The 21,082-nt window shown below is 41.2% G+C and overlaps 1 protein-coding gene across 1 annotated transcript in view; it reads left to right on the top strand.

Moving 5' to 3' along the window:
* Positions 1-21,082, top strand: part of immp2l (inner mitochondrial membrane peptidase subunit 2) — a 151,175-nt gene continuing 130,093 nt past the window's right edge. Inside the window, exons 1-3 of the mRNA XM_080761818.1 lie at positions 1-75; positions 8,892-9,032; positions 15,127-15,230. Coding sequence (XP_080617944.1) covers positions 8,898-9,032; positions 15,127-15,230 — 239 coding nt within the window. The 5' untranslated portion in view covers positions 1-75; positions 8,892-8,897. The remainder of the gene's footprint in view (positions 76-8,891; positions 9,033-15,126; positions 15,231-21,082) is intronic.

Here is a 21,082-nt window from a genome sequence, read left to right as displayed (position 1 = left end):
GCATCTGGCAACACTGACCGTGCAGACTAGTGACAGAGAGGAGCACCCGGCGAGGAAGAAGGAAGTCATATTGTGGTAGGTCAATACAAACTACAACTACACTTGACTACACACAGTCTTTGTATATGGTGGTTTAACGGCAGCGTATTCACTCATACACACGCTCACACACTGAGAATAAACGCTCTTATTGTTTTTAATACAGCCGTCTTGTGTGTGTGAGAAGTATTGACTGTGTGTTGTAACTGACTGTTAAGTTAACTGCATGGCTGGGTTAGCCCCAGTGGCTAATGTTAGCTTGTGTGTGTTGTTGTTACTATAACTTGTTACCATACTAGAGTTATGGTTGTTAGCATATACACTATACAGTAACTCTATGGTTGTGACATACTGTAGCTGTTGCATTTAGTGCAGGGGTTCCCAAACTTTTTTGGACCAGGTACCCCTTTTGGGGTAGATATTTTTCCAGGTACCCCCTCATCCTCGCAACACGGATAACAAATAAATGTATACGTCTAAATGTAGACGTTTGAATGTAGACGTCTAAATGTATACAGACGTCTAAATGTAGACGTCTAAATGTGTATGTCTAAATGTAGACGCTAAATGTGTACGTCTAAATGTAGACGTCTAAATGTAGACGTCTTCTCTTATGGGGGTCCCTGGCATATCTTTTCAAATGGGGGTCCACGGGCTAAGTAGTGTCAATTTGGGGGTCCTTGACATGAAAAAGTTTGGGAACCACTGCTTTAAACACTTTAGCACTTTATGAACATGAACAAAATTATAGATGGGTCCCCCCTGGAACTCCCTCAGGTACCCCTGGGGGTCCCCGGACCCCACTTTGGGAACCACTGCTTTAGTGGACATTAAGTGTTCTATTCTATTAACGCAGGAGTGGTTCTCAAACTTTGTTTTGGTTATTGCAGGAGTAAAGGACCCTGTAGCTAGAGCAGGGGTAGCTCTGGTCCATAGCTCTGCAGTAGAATGCTATGGACCAGAGCTAGAGCAGGGGTAGGCATTGCACCTTAGGCACGGGTGCCAACATTGCCACAGAAGAGGGTGATTTGGCACACTATGGCATGAGTGTGAGAGATGGGATTTTTCTTTTCAAATATATATTTAAAAAAAAGGTAGTCAAGTCTCTGCAAATGACACCCTTCACATAATTCTACTTTCATTCAAACTCTGAACTCTGACTAGGGAATCTGATAGATAGGTGGGTTATTCATAGGCTCGCGATATCAGACTGTTACCTCTCGACATTTTTCCCCATTCATTTTTCTCATAGACATTTCAAAAAGTATTTATTTAAAGACCTTTAAAGACACGGACAAAGCCAACTCGGATCGTGACAAATCATGACAACAAACTATTTTGCGCCGAAAAAAGTATTACAAAGAATAAAAACAACAAGCATTTGCATAATTTATGACTCCTGTCGATTATCGTGCCTCTCTGACTGACTTACTGGAGGAATCTGTAGGCCTGTCACAGTTATTACATAATTAATCGCTAAATTATTTGAGATAATCACAATGATTTTGTCATCATTGTTATTTCAAGATTTTTTGTTAAAAAAAGTTGAATTAGCTGATCTACTGTACAATAATTGATTTCATGTCAATTCTCCATGATTGACATGAAGCCTCCAATACCCCGTCACCCGTGCTAAGATGATGTCTATAAAAGCTATTAAGCTACTGTTGAAAAATTCATCAAGAAGTGTAAGCCAGATTTAGCTCACAATTTTCTTTAAACCTTTTTTGAGTATAAAAAGAATGAATGTCAGTCATTGCTTTTCAGTTATTTGTCATATCGGCCCTGTGGATCTTTGATTGGCAGGCAAACAGACATGTGTTCTTCATTCATAACGTTCCAATGTTCAACACCACAAACACAATTAAATCGCTAGTCGCAATTATCACAATTAATGCCATTACCGCGTATAATATGTATCAATTACTCTGGGCCGGTCCGTGCGCCTGGAGTCTGCAGTGGTTGTCGCTTCACAGATATTGTCCTTCGGTTGTCCCAGGCACTCTGTCAATGTGCAAGTTGGCACCTCGACAGAGTGCATTTCTAGTTTTCTTTAAAACACAAATCTTCTCTTCTGTGTGTCCCCTGCCATAAAACATTTTCAGATGGGGGTCCGCGGCTAAATACACATCAATTTGGGGGTCCTTGACATGAAAAGGTTTGAGAGGCACTGATTTATACTCTCATGTCCCACACCCAAGTGTTCATTTAATCGTCAACGTCAACCGATCCCTATCCCCTAGTACCTTAGCCTGATCAACCCCTTCTGTGTCAAAACAAGAACTAAACAGAGCTGAAGGTCTTTCTCTCATCGTCCCTTGAAGAACAGCAGACTAAAGCACTAATTAGAGAATCCCTTTATTATCAATAGTAAAGAGTCTGTTTCCATTAGAGAGAGAGACACACACACACACACACACACACACACACACACACACACACACACACACACCCACACACACAGAGAGAGCCTCCTGGCAGTGGATTGATTTCTCCTGACGAGAGCTTAATTAAAGTAGAGACTCCGTCTGTGTGAGGCAGATGATGGGGAAGTAGCAGCTGGCTGGCTCCAACAGCTCAGCACAGGGTCCTTAATGGCCGCCTGCGTCTCTCTCACCTCCTTTTCTGCTCGGTCCTATAGCAAAGACTGTTAATGTATGTAGGAAGATAGTCCATCCCGATTGGAGCCACTAGAGGCGACCTGGTACACAAATACTACAAAATATAATGGTGCGTCAGAAAGAAAATCTCGCCAACGTCCTCTGGTGTTAGAGCCCGCAAGAGTGTGTTGCTGGGACAGGGAAAGTTGTCCATATCCTATCCCGGGGCTGGGTGATGCAGTTTGACTTCAGAAGTTCAGATCACTGTCGAATGTCGATTATTATTTTTTCATGTCAAGGACCCCCAAATTAAAATGTATTTGGTCGCAGACCCCTGGCCTTTTTTATTTAATTATTCAAATTTTGTAAAACATTTCAAAAGCACATGATCTGCAGGCTTGTAGGATTTGTTATCTTTGAATAGTCAAAGAACAAGAGGCCGCAGAGGCGCAGACCCCCCCATCTCTGAAGAGGTTTTGTGCCAAGCTTGCAGAGCGGCACAACGTGACTGAGATTGTACGTTTTAGATTGTACTATTTTTGATGCTTGTGATGATGCTATGTTAACCCATTTCGACCTGAGGCCGATTCTAAATAAAATGGCTTCTAAATCATGATTCTTTTTGAAAAACCTACCGTATGTTTCTATGTCAAGGACCCCAAAAATTATATGTATTTTGCCACCGACCCCCATCTGGAAATATGCTGTTCCAGGGATCCCCCAGAAGCAAAGATTTGAAATAAAAACGTTCGCTCTGAAATAATATATATTCAAAGATTTGCACCACATTTGCACAACGCAGATCTACAAGCTCGTGGGGCAGCACTCCGTGCAGCGCTACGAGCTTGTAGATCTGCGGTTTTTCAATAGCTAACTTAATGCTTCAAACACCAAAAGGGGTTCCCGTCCTGAATGGATTGGGTTAACTAAATAACTTTTGCTGGGGACCCCCTGGAACCCCCGCAAGGACCTCTGGCGGTCCCTGGACCCCACTTTGAGAACCACTGCTGTAGAGTGTGAGTCACCTCAAAGCTACACGCAGAACAGCCATATTTAGCCCAGTGGCGGTGTGACATTCTGGCATAACTTTTTGACACGAGGTTGTTATATAAAATAAGCTGTACAGTGAGTAATCCCTTTACGCTAATCGCACAAAATGCATTCATTGACGGGAGAGCGGTGTGATGTGAGCTGTAAGCAATGCTCGCTCAGCCAAAACTAAGGTGATTATTGGAGGAGAGGTGTCCGTTCTTTTCGACAGTAAGCTCACATGATGCCAGTGGTGGAAAGTAACATTTACTTAACCCATTTTGGACTGAGGTCACCTCCTCCTTCGGGAAATGTTATAGTTACTACTAGTTACTTTGAATTCCGGACTTTTACTTGTAACAGAGTATTTCAATATTGCATTATTGATACTTTAACTTTCTTTCTTTCAATCATTTTATTTTTTCTCCATTTTTGCACAAACAATATACATGACTCACATATACCTACACAGACTAACCGACATACATTATACATACATACGTCCGTCCATACATCATCTTCTTCTTACTCCTTATATACTTGTTCATGTAGTCTTAGAAATCTTAAAGCCTTTGTTCTTAACATGAATATTTCCTTAATTTGACAAACCTCTTGATAGTATTTCTGCGTATTCTACTCCCATATATTCCACAACTGGGCCCCAAACCAAGAAGAATCCATCCATGTCTCCTTGGAGAACATGTGTGAGCCGTTCTAGTGGGAGCAGTTGTAGAACATTATGGAGCCAACTCGATACAGATGGAACAACATCCCCTATCCAACATTGTAGTATTGACAACCTAGCACAGTACCATAGTATATTCAGAATTCTCTTAAATCTATTGAATTCAGGTGTCATTGGTTGTAAGCCCAAGATACATTGTAGGGGATCTAGTTCGATCCTTAGACCTGTTATAGTAGAAATTTCGTTCTTCACTTCCTCCCAAAATTTTTGGATTACTGGACAGCGCCACATTAGGTGCACATATGTGCCCACGTTTTCTTTACATTTCAGACATGTACCAGAGCAGTCTTTATCATATTTGCTCCTTTGATATGGAGTAGTTTGTAATTTATGTATGATCTTGAATTGGATTTCCTGAGGTTTGTAGTTGCAACATATCTTTTTACTATTTAATATGATTTTTTTCCATTGATGGTCATTAATTGTAATTTGTAAGTCTCGTTCCCACGACTGCCTGCTGATGTTGGTATTAACGTTCTTTATGGAAATCAATTTTTGATATATATAACTTGTTTTTTTCTTCTTCAGCCGGCAGACCTGGAGAATAAGTCTCTCGATCTGCTCTGGTCCATGTCCTTCTTTGTACTGGGGTATAGAATTTAGATAACTTCGAATTTGTAAATATCTAAATAAATGTATCCGGGGTAGCCCATATTGTTCTTGCAGTTGTCCAAAAGATTTCAAGGTACCATGCTGGTATAGATCATTTATCACCTGAATTCCTACTGTGTGCCATTCCTTGAACCCAGGGTCATTACAAGAGGGGATAAAATTGGGGTTGTTAGCAATCGGTGCATAAAAAGAATATTTCTTTGACATTGAGAATGCCCTCTTTATGTTATTCCATGTTTTCAGAGTGTTGTTCACAATAAAATTAGCCCCAATACCTGGTAACAATCTAGATACTTTAACTTAAGTAAAACCTGTGAGTAATGGCTGATGTACTTAAGAAAATGTACTTATAGTTACTTTCCACCACTGCCTAGTATAGTGGACAACGGTCGGGCACAGTATGGTGACTTTTTTTTGTTTAAAGTCACGGCTTGTTGCTTCCCCTTAAGGTGCAAATCACATTGTGCAGGCTGTTCTATCTAATGAGCTTCAGTGCTCTAAGAAACACTTGTGGCATTCTCTCTCTCTCTCTCCTCTGTCTCCACTCCACTCAGTCTTCTCTCTATCTCCCTCCACTCCACTCCTTTTTAAGCAGCTTAACTAAGGCGCTCCAATTGTCTGAGCCCACAAGGGGCACATCTTCTTTGTGGTGTTAAGTTGCAAAATGTTCGAGCGCCATTAGCGTAATGGGTTAATGGGCTCGAAGCCCAGACATGGTCGTTCCAAATCCCCAGAGCAGATGTTTGGAAAATTCACGGTGGATGTATACTTTCCCCCATCAACGAGTGCTGTTTAATTGCCCATGAATCACTGAAACCCTTTAACTGCTGCTCATCTGGTCATCTGTTTAAGGAATATCACCCAATTGTTAAGTGGGAGAGGCATCTCTTCGCCCCGTTAATTACCCTGAAAGGCCGTTGTGCTGTAATTAAGAATCTGTTGTCGGTCAGCTTGCCTGCTTCAGTCATGGTCAAAATAAAGTATAAGTGCCATCGTCTGGACGAGGCTATATTACCGGTACTACCGTCTCTGTCGGGTGGAAAGTTAAACCTCATATGTCCAAAACTGTTACTTTCCAAGATTCAAATTTTAAATGCATCAAAAGTAGCAGATCTACGAGCTCAAATCACGTCTCTGTGCGCCACGTTTCGAGTTTATCTTCTACCTTTGATGGTATTGTGTGACGAATCCGATGTAGGGCGATGTAGGGCCTTAATATCCGGAAAAAAAACACAAGTTAGAATGTGGAGATAAGAGGTTTCTTTCTGACAGAAAAGATACGCACCTGAGCCTTTGAGAAAAGGCAGCAGATGGTCTATTTCACTCTTATTAAATCAGAGACCAATCTTGAGTGTTTGCATCCCCAGTTTTCAACCCCTACAGTATTTCTTTTTAGCCCGTATATCCACAAAAATGCCCTAAAAACACAAAAGATGCAAAGTATGCAGATTTATGAAAAATAACTCATTATGCTTTATTCATTATGAAAATAGCTGATCTACAAGTTCACAACGTGTCGTATCAGGCTTGAGCAGATGTTCTCCCTCGCGGTTGTCAGCCGTGACCTCATTATCGAAAAATGACCTTTTGTAGCGTTTTCTTTCAGATCAAACATCTGACGGAGGCCTTCCCCTATGATATTTGTCCTGGTCGATTTTAAAGGGTGTCATTTGTTGAAATCTGCACATTATGAGTTATTGTGACCTTTAGAAATGGCCGTTTTAGAAGTTCATATTCCACAAAGTGCAGCCCCACCCGAGACATCCATACCAATTGTGTCCAGATCACTGTTAACACATTCCCACCGATGACTGAGATCTCCGTCACGTGGTCTTTTCAGTGGTTTATGATAGATTGTGCTCTTCGCCAACGTACTGTATGAATGGTTCTAGGTTGCCAAGCAACGGATACAACTGGAAATTAACTGGAAGTGAAAGGTTTGCATGGCGTCCGTACCACATTATCAGATTTAAAACAATGCTTTTATCTTCTTTCCCCAGATCTTGTCTTTGGTCCAAACAAGCGTTAGTCAACGGCCCATAGCTAAAGAACTGATGATCGTAATATTTGCAGTGTTGTAAAGTAACTAAGTACATTTACTCAAGTAATGCACTTGAGTACAATTTTGACTTTAATTGAGTAATTCCACTCCACTACATCTCAGATCGAAATATTGTCCATTTACTTTAGTTAGGCTACTAGTTACTTAATGTGCTTGAATGACAACATCAATTCAACCTCAAACACAATAGGATAATCTGGATTGATTTTTTTTATCTGTAATGGGAATGCAAATAATGGCTAAATTGAATCGTACTGTATATACAGGCTGCTAGATCATCAGTGAGGAGATCAGCCATAATAATCTGGCTGTTGCAGCTGCATTGTTCTAAAACATCCCCCAGGGCTTTCTGCTGTTAGGAAGCTGTTTACACTTCTTAAAGCTATGCTCGGCTTTGCTCGCAGAACAGGACTCGTGATAAACATCGTCGCTGTCAGGCAGAAACGGTGCATCTCCGCATCAAAGCTATGCTCGCAGAAAAGGACTCATGATAAACATCGTAGCTGTCGGGCAAAAACTGTGCATCTCCATTATTAATTATGATAATGATAGCAGCTATTCCTGCTATTTTGGGAAATTGTTTGAAATTGTATGAACATCTAACATTGAAACGATTGTGACCATTATGCAAAAGATTAGGCGATTATGTAGTAATTGTGACAGGCCTAGCTCACTCAAACTTTGAGTTTTTGTATTGACCCTTATCTTATGGAACTCACTCCAAATGCATCCAACCATCCGTATTACCTTCTCTGTGACCTATATCACCACCAGCTGTAAGTTTGACTTAGTATTATTATTATTTCATTTGTAATCACAAATATTCATAATGAAACTGGCATAATCGCAATAATACACTCAAGGTCATGCTATATACTGTGACAGGCAAGTAAAGTCGTATTAAAATGCAAATAACAAGTACGCTGAACATTCAATCAGCATCATGTTGTGTGGGTCAGATACACCATGGCACCACTAACGGCCATTTTCTATTGTTTCAAAGGATGATGATCTTCATTTTGACAAACACTTCCCATGTGCCGCTATTACATGATAATAGATACTGTTGTACGCAGCAGAACCTGACATGAATTTGGTGGTGGAAGTACTACTTGAGAACCATTTTTGCATTTTTGTCATACAACGAAGGAAGGCTTGCGTGTGTCTGTGTGCATTTATGGTGGTTTATGATTTATCAGTGCATTCATGTACTGTGCTGTACTGTACTGTACTGTACTGGACAATTTTTTTATGGTTCATGACTCAAATCAAAATCCCATGTTCTTTTCCTACAAAAACATTCTATCTTATACAAGCTCACAAAGCGGTCCTTTTTGGGTCTTGAGCATAAAGGTTTGTGAACCACTGCTTGTAATGCAATGTTCTTGTTTTTTTGGTATTGTCTCACTAGGCGGGGGCGGGGCACAGGTACCTCAGACTGCAGTGTAATGTAATGTTCTAACTGTCATACAGGTGGTGATGTATCATCACTGATGAGACATCACCACGACCTGTATGACAGAACATTACATTACTACACTGCAGTCTGAGGTACCTGATGAGTCATCAGGTACCTCAGACTGCAGTGTAATGTAACGTTCTGTCATACATACAGGTGGTGATGTCTCATCAGGTACCTCAGACTGCAGTGTAATGTGATGTTCTGTCATACATACAGGTGGTGATGTCTCATCAGGTACCTCAGACTGCAGTGTAATGTAACGTTCTGTCATACATACAGGTGGTGATGTCTCATCAGGTACCTCAGACTGCAGTGTAATGTGATGTTCTGTCATACATACAGGTGGTGATGTCTCATCAGGCGGGGGCGGGGAGCAGGTACCTCAGAGCCTTTGTGAGCGGCTTCTTTGTGGCCGTGCCCGTCACTGTCACCGTGCTGGACCGACTGGCCTACGTTGCACGAGTAGAGGGAGCCTCCATGCAGGTATACCATAATACTCATCTACTAATTGGCCCGTCACTTCATTGTCTTAATAATCACAATATATTTGTGCACAATCGTCATAATCGTTACGTTTTTACATGTATAAATTGTATTATGTAAATTATTTATTTTTATATTTGTTATTATCTATTATGAGGCCTAAAAGGCAAACAAAAATTACATTATTGTTCAATGCCAAACACACAATTGAATCGTTACTTGAAATTATTTGACTGACAAATATTTTATCATCAATTTAAATGTTGTAATCCTGACAGTACAGTACAGTACAGTGGGGACCCCCACACGGTAACTCTGTCATTTCTCAACCGTTTTGGACGCTGGGCGGCTCCCTGGGCACGTTCCTGTCATGGGTCTGGAATTTCCGGGGCCCCCACACAGAGTTGCACCACTCGGTTCACACGGGCGTGATTTTTAAATAAACATTTAGAATACAGGATTTTACTCGTAACAGAATATTTCTCTACATTGTGACATTGCTGCTTAGGTAAGTTAGTCTTCCTCTTCCACCACTTGCACCGCACACATAGCCCGTTCAATAATATTAATTGACTTTCCAAAAGGCCTCAATTAGGCCACTCACTGCAGTCTACCACTCAGCCCTGCGGTTTACAATCGGAGATGTTTTTCTTACCCATCACTCTAGACTTTCTGAAAAGGTCAGCAGGCCATCATTGGCTTAGATAGAGGATAGAACAGCACACAGCACTGAACTGCTTTTATCTACTGTACAAGCTGGCCTGCTTGAAGTGCCAAAGAAATGTCGGTGAGGCAGCCTTCTGCTTCTATGGGCCTACAGCCTGGAATAGACTTCCATTTCAACTTAGACAGAACATTACATTAGACTGCAGTCTGAGGTACCTGATGAGACATGCACCCTCTGTAGATATTTTTAAAGCTCAACTCAAGACTCACCGTTTTACTCTTGCTTTTAGTTGAGGTTTAGTTTTAGATTTAGTTGAGTTCTCTATTCTGACTGATTTGCTGTGTGCTTAACCCATTCTGAACGGGAACTCATTTTGGTGTCCGCATCATGTTATGCTTTAGCTATTGAAAAATAGCAGATCTACAAGTTCATAGCGCGCCACCGAGTGGCGCGCTACGAGCTTGTAGGTCTGCTATTTTTTGAAAAAATCGAAGAACGACTGACATTTTTAGAATCTGATCTCAGGTCAGAATGGGTTAATCAGACCAGTGTGTGTCCAGTGGAAACCTCGTATGAATCTGATCTCAGGTCAGAATGGGTTAAGAAATTGCCTAATTATCTTAACAGCTTCATTAAAACTTCACCATCACCATACCAGCTCACAAAATTATTTGGTTTTAAACAAAATTGGAGAACTTAAATTCACTTTCTCACTTTAAAAGGCTTGTGAAACATTCTCTGAGATCTGACTGTACTTCTTCTGAAAGGTCTATTTGTTTTGTTTCATTTTATGCCATGTATATTTACTGTAAATCAGGTCGTTATTGGAAAAGAGAGTTGGCTCTCAGTTGACCTTACTGAATAAACAGCGGTGGAATGAAAAATGAAAACATGCCTTGCACAGGCTATAGGGTGATCTAAATGCCAAGTGGATGGAAACAGTGAAATCCCCAGAGTTATAACATAATGCACAATGTAACTGTCTAGCATGCATTGTTTTCTCAGGGTTAATTGGTTGCGTTGGATTGTAGACAGTTGAACGAATGGCTTTCACACGAGGGAAGTGGTTTTGTTATTTATATAAAATGTAAATCAAACGCTTGGATAACAACCAGGCACAATTCATGGCAGTTACTTAACTTGCAGTGGTTCTCAAAGATTCTCAAAGATAATACGATAATAATAATCAAATACATAAAAGCCACCATATGACTGAGTCACTCTAGGCCTGTCACACAATCGGTATTGCAAAAGCATAATTTGACAGGTGGCCCTATTTGAAATGTCTGCTCTAATGAGAGTCTAGCAAATGCACCATCACAGAGACAGTAAATGATATCGATGCACGGCTGTCAGGCAGAAACCGCGTATATCCTTTTTTATTAATGCCCGTACTTTGTGGCACAAGTCAAGAGTGTTGTGAGTCTGACAAGACACATCACATCACATTGTGTTTTGGACATACAAGCTTTCCACCTGATATTGATAATAGAATTGCTGTCGGGCAAAAACCTCTTATCTCCATATTCTAACTTTTTGTCCACCAGCCAAAGGCATGGGGAGAGTATGTTTTGCACTCCGTCCGTCCGTCCATGCGTGCGTGCGTGCATGCGTGCGTGCGTGCGTGCGTGTCCGCAGCTAATCTCCTGCACCGTTAACCCGAACGATGCCAAACTTTGCACACATGCTCCCTGGATTCCAACGATGAACCTCTGCCCCAAATTTTCCAGGACGGCCTATTATAGCGCCACCATGAGGCAGATTTTCACACATTAATCGTTACACAGTACCTCTATAGTCATGTGCTCAAGACGGATCTGTCTGATATTTCATATTCCATCCTAATTGGCTAACATTGGCTTTAAAAGTTTGCTGGATTGGAACAAAAAGCCCCAAGGGGCGGCACTTTTTCTAGTTGTGTTTTTTTTCCCGTAATTTAACACCAGAATTGATCATACTACGGCACCACACAAAGGTATCAAAGGAAGCAGATCCACAAGGCAAGTATTTACAATTACGTGCCGCTTCACACCACATTTCGAGCTTGTAGCTGAAATAGCTATTTGCTGTTTTTGAAATCCTGAGAAGTAACAGTTTTGGACATAATAAGGTTTCCTCCCGACAGAGATACAGAGAGAGAGAGAGAGAGAGAGATACAGACCCACAGCGCAAAATGTTTCAAACGTTGTCTCTATTGATTGATTTGCTAAGTACCGGAGAATGAGAGCTCAATAGCTGTCTTCTCCTGGCACAACTCTTGCACTCTTGCTCACCAGTGCAACGAAATGCTGTGGAAATCACTTAGCAGCTGTTTTTGTACATTGTAGTTCAATCGATATAAAGACATACAGTACAGTGTATAGTCTGCTTGTGTAGTACCTGCGTTGTGTTTTAGACATTTGGTCCTTCACTTGTAGCCAGTAACTAAGTAAGTAAGCCTTGCCGAGCCCTGTGGCCCATAGTCATACAGTAGTGCAAAAAGTACTACTGTACTTTTTACTTTAGTAAAAATAAATTTCTGCTTTGTAGAAATTGACTTGAGTAAAAGTACCAAAGTATTGGTATCAAAATTTACTTAAAGTACCAAAAGTAGAAAGTATCATTATGCAGACTGTCACTATTTCACAAGTCTTCAAATGTATCATTTGAAAATAGCAGATCTACAAGTTGACAAACTTGTAGATCGTCTGAAGTGGTTACTGTGTGTTTTGTAATAATAATCAAAATCTACAAAGTAACTAGTAGCCTAACTAAAGTTTTCAAATAATTGAAGTGGAGTCAAAGGTACAATATTTGTCTCTGAGATGTAGTGAAGTAGAAGGTATGGAAAATTGGAAATACTTAAGTAAAGTACAAATACCTCAAAATTCTACTTAATTACAGTACTTAAGTAAATGTACTTAGTTACTTTCCACCACTGCAAGTGCACCCCCTGGACATGACGCTAGTATGTCGCAGATCCGTAAGGCTCATTCATAGTCTGGATTTCCGGTGGTGAGGTGACCACCGCTCCGGTGGTGAGGTGACCACCGGAGCTGAAATAACGTTGAGCGGTGGTGAGTAAAAACAGAGAGATGGGCTGGGGCGGTGGTGGTGGTTTGCTCTTCACCGCGGCTCGTGACGTCATGTTGTAGTTCGGTGGTCACCTCACCACCGAAAATCCAGACTATGAATAACGCTTTTATACCCCCCAATCCAACCCTTGAGGCTGAGTGCCACACAGGGAGGCATTGGGTCCCATTTTTATAGTATGGATTAGTAGGATTAGTTTTAACCCGCCACGCATGTCGGGAGCCACACGTGATTTTTTAACTGCATCATGGGTGATTTTTAACCTGCAGCACGGCTTTGTCTGACTGACTGTAGGACTGTAGGACTGTATCCGACGTATGCATCCGCGGGCGGACACTAACCAACCATAGTTGGTGATTTAAAATTTGATTATTATTTAAAAACAAATACATTAAACAACTGAAACCACTATTTTATACTGTACTTTGGCTATTGTAAAAAATAAATCAAATCTACAAGCTCAGTCAGAACATACTCTGGAACAATAGAGCGTGTTAATATGCCGAAAAGTGAAAATGATGAAGTATATCCCCAGCTATAACTGATCTATTCGTTTGTCTGGCAGCGCTCTATATGGAGGATATTTATTTCCAGCAGACAGATAAAAGATATGGTGTCAATTATTCTGACAAGCGTGAAATGGCATCCATTCTGCTGCTGTCCTCCTGTGTCACACAATACATTTTCCATGAAGTGACACAAACTAAGTTATAATCAATAATAATGCAGGGGTGGGTGATTTCATAGTAGATGAGGGGTTCTCAAACTTTTTTAAACTCTTTCACTGCCAAGAGTAAATCATTATTTAATTCACTCAGTGCCGGCGATTTTCTTTACCTTTGTTCTTACCTTTAAAAAAATAATTTATACATTTTTAGAGATGCTGGCGATTTTCCATTTGTTCTTACCTTTTTTTTATTGACCAGGATTACTGCATGTTTTTTGTGAGGGTACATTTGTTCTTACCTTTTAAGTAATCCCATAATATTTATGTCCACTACGATAGATCCCAAATGTAATGTTTTTTTGTGTGAATTAAAGCCCTACTTGATTGTATTTTATTAACCCATTTAGGACTGAGGCCGATTCTAAAATCTAAAATCTAAAATAAATAATAATAATTAAAATGTATACAAAATTACAAAAATGATATGTTGCTATACTGTAGCTAGCAACAAGAACCCCAAAAGGGGTTCCTGTCCTGAATGTGTTAAAGGAAAGAAAAGTAAAATGAAAGGTTAAGTTTGTCTGTTTAAAAAATAAATAAAAAAACGTTGTACACACAGCATTGCGAATATAGGGGAGAAAACCCACCAATATATATATTTTTCCATTTCCATAAAATGTACCATTTTAAATGTGCAAGGTTTCCACCAAACTGCAACGATACAAACCATCATCCTGACAGAGGAAATGGTTGTTTAATCTTTGTTATGATGATGTGCAATGTGCTGCGCTAGCTTCACACCCATATCAATCTGTCACGAGAAAACAGCAAAATCTGTAGGGTTTTTATATGGGGCGCTTGGCGAAACAGCAGCGTTCAATTTATTTTGAGGGGGATATTGCGGTTTGATTAATGTAGTACCTCTGTACCATGCAGGAGGAAATCATCTCTGTCCAGTGGAAACCTCATATGTGTGTCCAATTTTTTTTTTTCAGGATTCAAATTAAAAAACCACAATATTGTGGATCTGCTGCTTGTGATACTTTAGTATGACGCTGTAATATGATCAAGTTAAGTAGGGCGTTAATTTACGAGAAAAAACTGAATGCGTCGAGCCGGAAACGTCTCCTCAATCGTTGGGGGTTAGCATTTATTTCCAAGCCCAAATATCCCTGATTTCCCTGTAGTGTAGTGTGAGCCCAGCTTTAGGTATGGATCTGCTTAGAGTCCGTTTTGTTTTTGTTTGTTCTATCCCTCCATTTTTACATCCATGGCAAAAATGGAGACCTTCTTAACATCTGGCAAAAGCTGTGATCCCCCCCCCCCCTCCCCCCACTGGTCTGCTGGTACAACACGTCACAAAGTAGGGATGCTCCAAAAAAAGTTCAGCATTATTGGCTGAATGATTGTACTGTAAGATCCAAAGGTTAACAAAACCTGTGTGTGTGTGTGTGTGTGTGTGTGTGTGTGTGTGTGTGTGTGTGTGTGTGTGTGTGTGTGTGTGTGTGTGTGTGTGTGTGTGTGTGTGTGTGTGTGTGTGTGTGTGTGTGTGTGTGTGTGTGTGTGTGTGTGTGTGTGTGTGTGTGTGTGTGTGTGTGTGTGTGTGTGTGTGTGTGTGTGTGTGTGTGTGTGTGTGTGTGTGTGTGTGTGTGTGTGTGTGTGTGTGTGTGCGCGCGCGCGCGCTACAGCCTTCCCTGAACCCAGAGGGTGTGCATGCATCAGATGTGGTGCTTCTAAACCGATGGAGTGTGAGGAATTACGAGGTGCAGCGAGGAGACATCGTGTCTGTCATGTAAGTACAAAAAAAGCATTTTCTTTTTACGCTGTGATCTGATGATATCGTCCGTAATATCAAATCGGGGAACCCACTGGCAAAAATAGGAAAAACAGCACCCTCTGCTGTTTGTTTCCTTTGAACTTGCCTCTGGGGGCGGGCCCCAATAGAATGTGCATAACAGGATGTTGGCCCTTTTGCTCCGCCTCTTCCTGCGGGGCGCCTATGTTTTAATTCTCACTAAGAATTATACTGTAGGCCTACACGTTCTGAATTTCCCAGCTCGGAATCTGTTCTTGACGCTAGCGGAGTAGGAATATCTTGTGGGTTGCTTTTGTTTGGGCTAAGATATTCTGTGCAGGTTATTTTGTCAGAGTTAGGGAGTGCTCATCGGTGCTCGTCGGATTTCACTCAACAAACCTGCGTACCACCTGTTTTGAATTTGCAAATAATGCAGGAGGCAGCAGGAGGTTGCTTTACTAAAAACGAGTGCTTCCAAACTCCAATACTTAGAAAAAACATCACCGACAGGACAGTGGATGTTTATGAAACAAACACTTTGCAGATAGAAAGAGGATAATTCAAGCTTTTTGCACAGTTGCAATGCTGGTGGGTTTGACGTTGTTTAATACAATCAGATAGGACTTTTCTGTTCAGGTGAAAAAGCTGTCAATGGGAAGTTGCACCTACTGTAGTTAGCACCTTGCTGGCAAGATGGCTGCGGTCTGAATATGGTCAATAGGGCTGGTGAAACTGTTTGCTTCCTTTGGGCCTGTTTTCATAGACCTGGTAATTTGTTTCACTCACAGAACCTTGCACCAAAACAAAACAACACACATTTTTTGCGCTAGCATTGCTTTGGAGTTGATCGATTGGTATAGCAATTGAGAGTTGAGATGTCTCTGGCTTATTTAGGCCTGCTTCTACACCAGTAGTCAGCCTCTCTGTGTCCCTTTATTCCTATGGAGTTGTGTGTCAGGCATGCCCAAATATGAAGTGTTGTGATGTCAGAACAGGTCAACTCCATATATGGAGATATAGGGGTGATCCAACTTGTCAGATTTGACAGTGACTGTCAATCAATCGTCCGGCGTTCTCCACAACAGCAGCTAGCCTTCCTCACGCTGTTAGGTGATGTGCAGTGTTGTCCGGTGGTTTGAGGTCATTGTTGATTTGGACAGCAAATTTTGAGAATAAAATGTAATTTAGATTTCGTCATATGTTAGTCATCTGAAATGTTTACATTTCGTTTCTAGTTTTAGTAGACTAAATTTGACTAAATCTACAGTTGATTTAGTCGACTATATTGGTGGGCATTGATGGTGTCATAATGGCTGATTTTAGACTTGGTTGCATGCTGAAAATAGCCGATCTGCTATTTTCAGAGCGCAACCACACATATAATGACTTGTCTTTTGTGATGGTGTGAACAGTTCAGCCAATAGTCTGTATTGTCCATATGTCATAGATTCAGTGTAAACACACTTCTGACAGGTTGACAGCCAGGTTCAACAGTCATACTGTGTGTAGGCAGACCTGAGGCGCAGAGCTGATTCTTGCTGTGGTTTGAATGGGTTCAGATGAAGGTCAGGTCAAGTCTAGTCTAGTCACATTTTTATTATTATTATTATAGCCCAATATCACAAAACATGTCCTAAAGGGCTGTACATAAAAATATAAATGAAACAAGCTATAAAAAAATGATCAAATAAAGTACCGCAGCAATGCGTATCTGGTTGCTGTGCTGCAGAAACATCTCTACATCAGGCCTGATGAAGACGCTCAAACACAGACGATGCTGAAATCACTATGCCACTTTGCCCCCCTCCCTCCCCCAACACACATCAACATTAGGCACGGCCAACAGTTTCACTCTCCTGCTTTGGTCTGAATCTCTGTGGGAAGTCCACTGTGGCTGCTAATGATATTTCTCAGCGGGGGTGAGAAAATAAAACCCACCCACCCACTATCCTACCCACCCTCTCTCTCTCTCTCCCAAACTGCTCTCCCGACTAGAGAGCCCACTTGAGTGCTGCTCATGTGTGTGTGTGTGTGTGTGTGTGTGTGTGTACCAGTGTTGCATTGATTGGTTGATGTAATTGACGATTTTATTCACTAATCATCGCAACGGCAAATCCAAATGGGTTCAGATATGAGCCTAGAGGCGCGTTTGAAGCCTGTCCTGGATGGGGTCTCCGGACGTTAAAACAAATGCATCCATACTTACATACATCTATATATTTTAATGTCGATTTTTTGTGATATATTTTTTTGTTTTCGTAAATTAATGCCCACACAAAAGTACTCTTGGTGCTTTTGTATTGGATATTGGTCAAATATGTTATTTTAAACATCCATATGGTCTCACAATTTACACTACAGAAAAGTGCTACAGTACAAATAAACTCATTACCATTTTCATTATATAAGGCTGCATCCCTAATGTGCAGCATATGTGTCAGATGAAGTTCAAATAATATGCTTTAGTGTGAGAGACGCATGCTTATTTTAAATTCCAAAAACACTAAACAAAAACACAGCAGCTGAAGTGTGTGAAATGTGACACGGTGCCTTTGGCTGAAGAACAAACTGAGATAATATGTTATGAAGAATGCTTAGTGGGTGTGATTTATTTTTATTTCTTTTTGCTGCTGCACTGTGTGTGTGTGTGTGTGTGTGTGTGTGTGTGTGTGTGTGTGTCTGTCTGTGGGCCGGTGGAGTTCTCTTCCGACTGCAGTATCTAAAATCTGATCTTTAGGCCAGTAACTGTTATGTTCTCCCTGCGGAGACTATGTTTTGCTAGCCTTGACACCAGGACGAATCTGCCATTGAAAAAAACAAAAACATTCCCTTAGCAGATTTGGTCTGACACCAGTACACCACTCAGTTGTGAATGCAGGTTCCACATAGCAGTGATATTAGTCTGGCCATGCCAGGCTAATGTTTTGCCCCTTGTCCGTCCGTCCGTCTGTCCGTCTGTGTACTGTTGGAGCGATGGAAAAACCTCTGCCCTGCAGTTTACACATTGTCCTATTACAGCGCCACCAGGAGTATGATATTTGTTTTCTGTTACTCTACAAATTTAGTCCCAGCATTACACAGATCGGTACACATTATCTCTATAGTCACGTCATCGAGACAGACAGACCTGTCCGATTTGTCACATTTCTTTTCAATCCTGACTGGCTCAGATTGACTCCTATACTACCTGGCCTTGTGTGTGTGTGTGTGTGTGTGTGTGTGTGTGTGTGTCCAGCGCTCTAAAGACAACTGTTGTGTAATCAGGGGCTGGACGTTAAAGCCAGGTGCGTATCTCGGTTGCCTGGCAACGTGAAGACTGCTCTGCTTTGTCGAACGTGGTGTGAACAAAACAGGCCATGTTGTGTGAGTGACTGTGCAATGAGCCGAGAACGGATGGATTGATGGATGGCGCAGTGTTGATTTTGACAGCAAATTTTTAGTCACATAGCTTTAGTCACATTTTAGTCAACTGAAATTTGTAGTTTAGTAGACTATACAGTATATACGTATATACAGTATATACGATTTTAGTAGAATAAATCTACAGTTGATCTTGTTGACTAAAATGTATTTTGATATCCATGATTTTTAGACTTGGTTGCATGCTGAGAATTAAGATTCTCAGATTTCTTTTAAACGCCGCTTATCAACTTACTGGTTAATTGATCGATAAGCTTATCAAAATGTATCGACTATCAATTAATGCATTAATCGATAATTCCCATCCCTATAGTTCCAAGCATTCCTGTGCGATCCGAAATGATGCGCCATGGACATGTTGTTCTCTCTGCCATGGATGTGTTGTTGTTCTGAAACGGCATGTTATGTTCAGCCATTATGGAAGTCAGACGACTGTTCCTGGTAGAGAGGCAGGTGCATGCACGCACGCATGCACGCACGCACGCACGCACGCACGGAAAGGCTGCTCTCAGTCTCCACATCATTATAATGCAGCAAACACAGTTTGACAGATTTATTGATACATTTAAATTGAAAGTTTTCTCTACAATCTCTGTGGAAATGTGGATTGTTTTTTTTTAATCAGTAGATATATTCCTAAATGCACGTGTGAAAGAGATCCATATTGGCTGCCTTGTTCGTGAGGGATTTTCATTTTAGCCACTCAAGAAAAAACCTTGCCTTAGCGTTTGCCAGGCATCCCCGTACTGCTATTTAAATTCCAGATATGATGCTGTCAGATGGGCAGAAACCTTGCATCTCCAGATTTGAACTTTTATTGTTGTTTTCATATATTAAATATAGTGATTTTCTTTGGTTAAAATTTGTGTTAAATAGCTCTATATTCTGATAGTAGGCTACTAATTACTTGTTACAATGCTTTTTTCAGGTCGGGGATATTAATTTCATCCGATCGGGAGTCTCACCAGACTGTTTGTCTGTGCAGTGTGCATGTGTCCGTCCTTGTCCACACTTAACCTTACTCTGGTGTATTTGAGTCAAGGTGGTTTGCTTGAGCCTTCTCTGCATCTGTGTAACTGTCCTTGTTGTTGCCGTTGAACCTGTCCTATCGAGTCTCTCTTCTTCCCCTCCTCTCGGGAAACTCTGGGGGTATTACTTATTTGTAAGTTCTGTAGCTTGCAACAGCGGTTGCTGGCCCGTTACTTGAGCTGATGGACGATGTTTAGAGCTAATAATACTTTATTCCGACCTCGCCGGTAGAAAAGAGAAGACTTCACCGCAGTGAAGCAAGCTATGGTTCATCTCACAACTACTTCCGGTTCAACGAAACAAGTTCACAAGCTGTCCAAGTTTTGTAGTTTAGAGCTGGCGTTTCAAGCTTTCAGATTTGCTATACTTTCGATGCTTTTGCGCTGTGGCACGATCAAGTAGGGCGTTAATTTACCAAAAACATAACAAACATTAACCCATTCAGGACGGGAACCCCTTTTGGTGTTTTAAGCATTATTTTATAATTTAGCTATTGGAAAAATAGCAGATCTACAAGCACTGAGTGCCACGCTACGAGATTTGAAAAATGTGGCGCAAATCTTTGAATATATTCAAAGGTTTTTAACTCAAATCTTTGCTTCTGGGGTGTGCCTGGAACAACATATTTCATGATGGGGGTCCGTGGCCAAATACAGATCATTCTGGGGGTCCTTGAAAACGTTTGAGCACCACTGACATATAGGAACGTATGTTTTTCAGAAAATTAGGATTTAGAAGCCTTTAAAAAATAAAAAATCGGCCTCAGGTCTAAATGGGTTAAAATATGGAGATAAGAGGTTTCTGCCCCGACGTCCAAGGGAAATATCCAGTCATATCTTATTTACAGAATAAGTCCTCGTGTCGAGGCAGGCACGGCGTACCGTATGGCAGAACGGTTGTGTCATTGCATTTATGATGATGGGAGCACACGGAGAGCTATCTGCTGCCGTGGGTATTCGTCATGCTCTCAGAAGCAAACCATTACCGAGCTGATTGATTCTATGTTCTGCTATGAACATAACCATTTATGTCTGAGAGCCGAGCCCAACCTGCCGACAGATTTCGGAAAAAACATCATTTACTTTTATTTTATTTTATTTCTGCTGTCGGAGGCAGAAACCTCTTATCTCCATATTCTAACTTTTGAACACTTTGAGTGCCACCTTGTGGCCAAGCACAGTTTTCCAAGAAAATGATCTGAAGAAGACTGTGGCTAAAACAGAAGCTAATGGCACGCGCAGAAACAGTGCGGGCGGGGCCCTAGCTACCGGGCCTAGCCACCGGAGCATTTCCAAAAATGGAAACCAGCAAGACTTTCTTATGTCGATATAAAACGCCTTCGAACGAGTATACTCGTCCTGTCCTCGTCCTGAGCACGGAGTACGACGCGTTTCGATGTT

This window comes from Protomyctophum bolini (genome assembly GCF_963924005.1).
Source record: "Protomyctophum bolini genome assembly, chromosome: 4".
Classification (NCBI taxonomy): domain Eukaryota; kingdom Metazoa; phylum Chordata; class Actinopteri; order Myctophiformes; family Myctophidae; genus Protomyctophum; species Protomyctophum bolini.
This window is presented reverse-complemented; position numbering and strand designations above follow the sequence as displayed.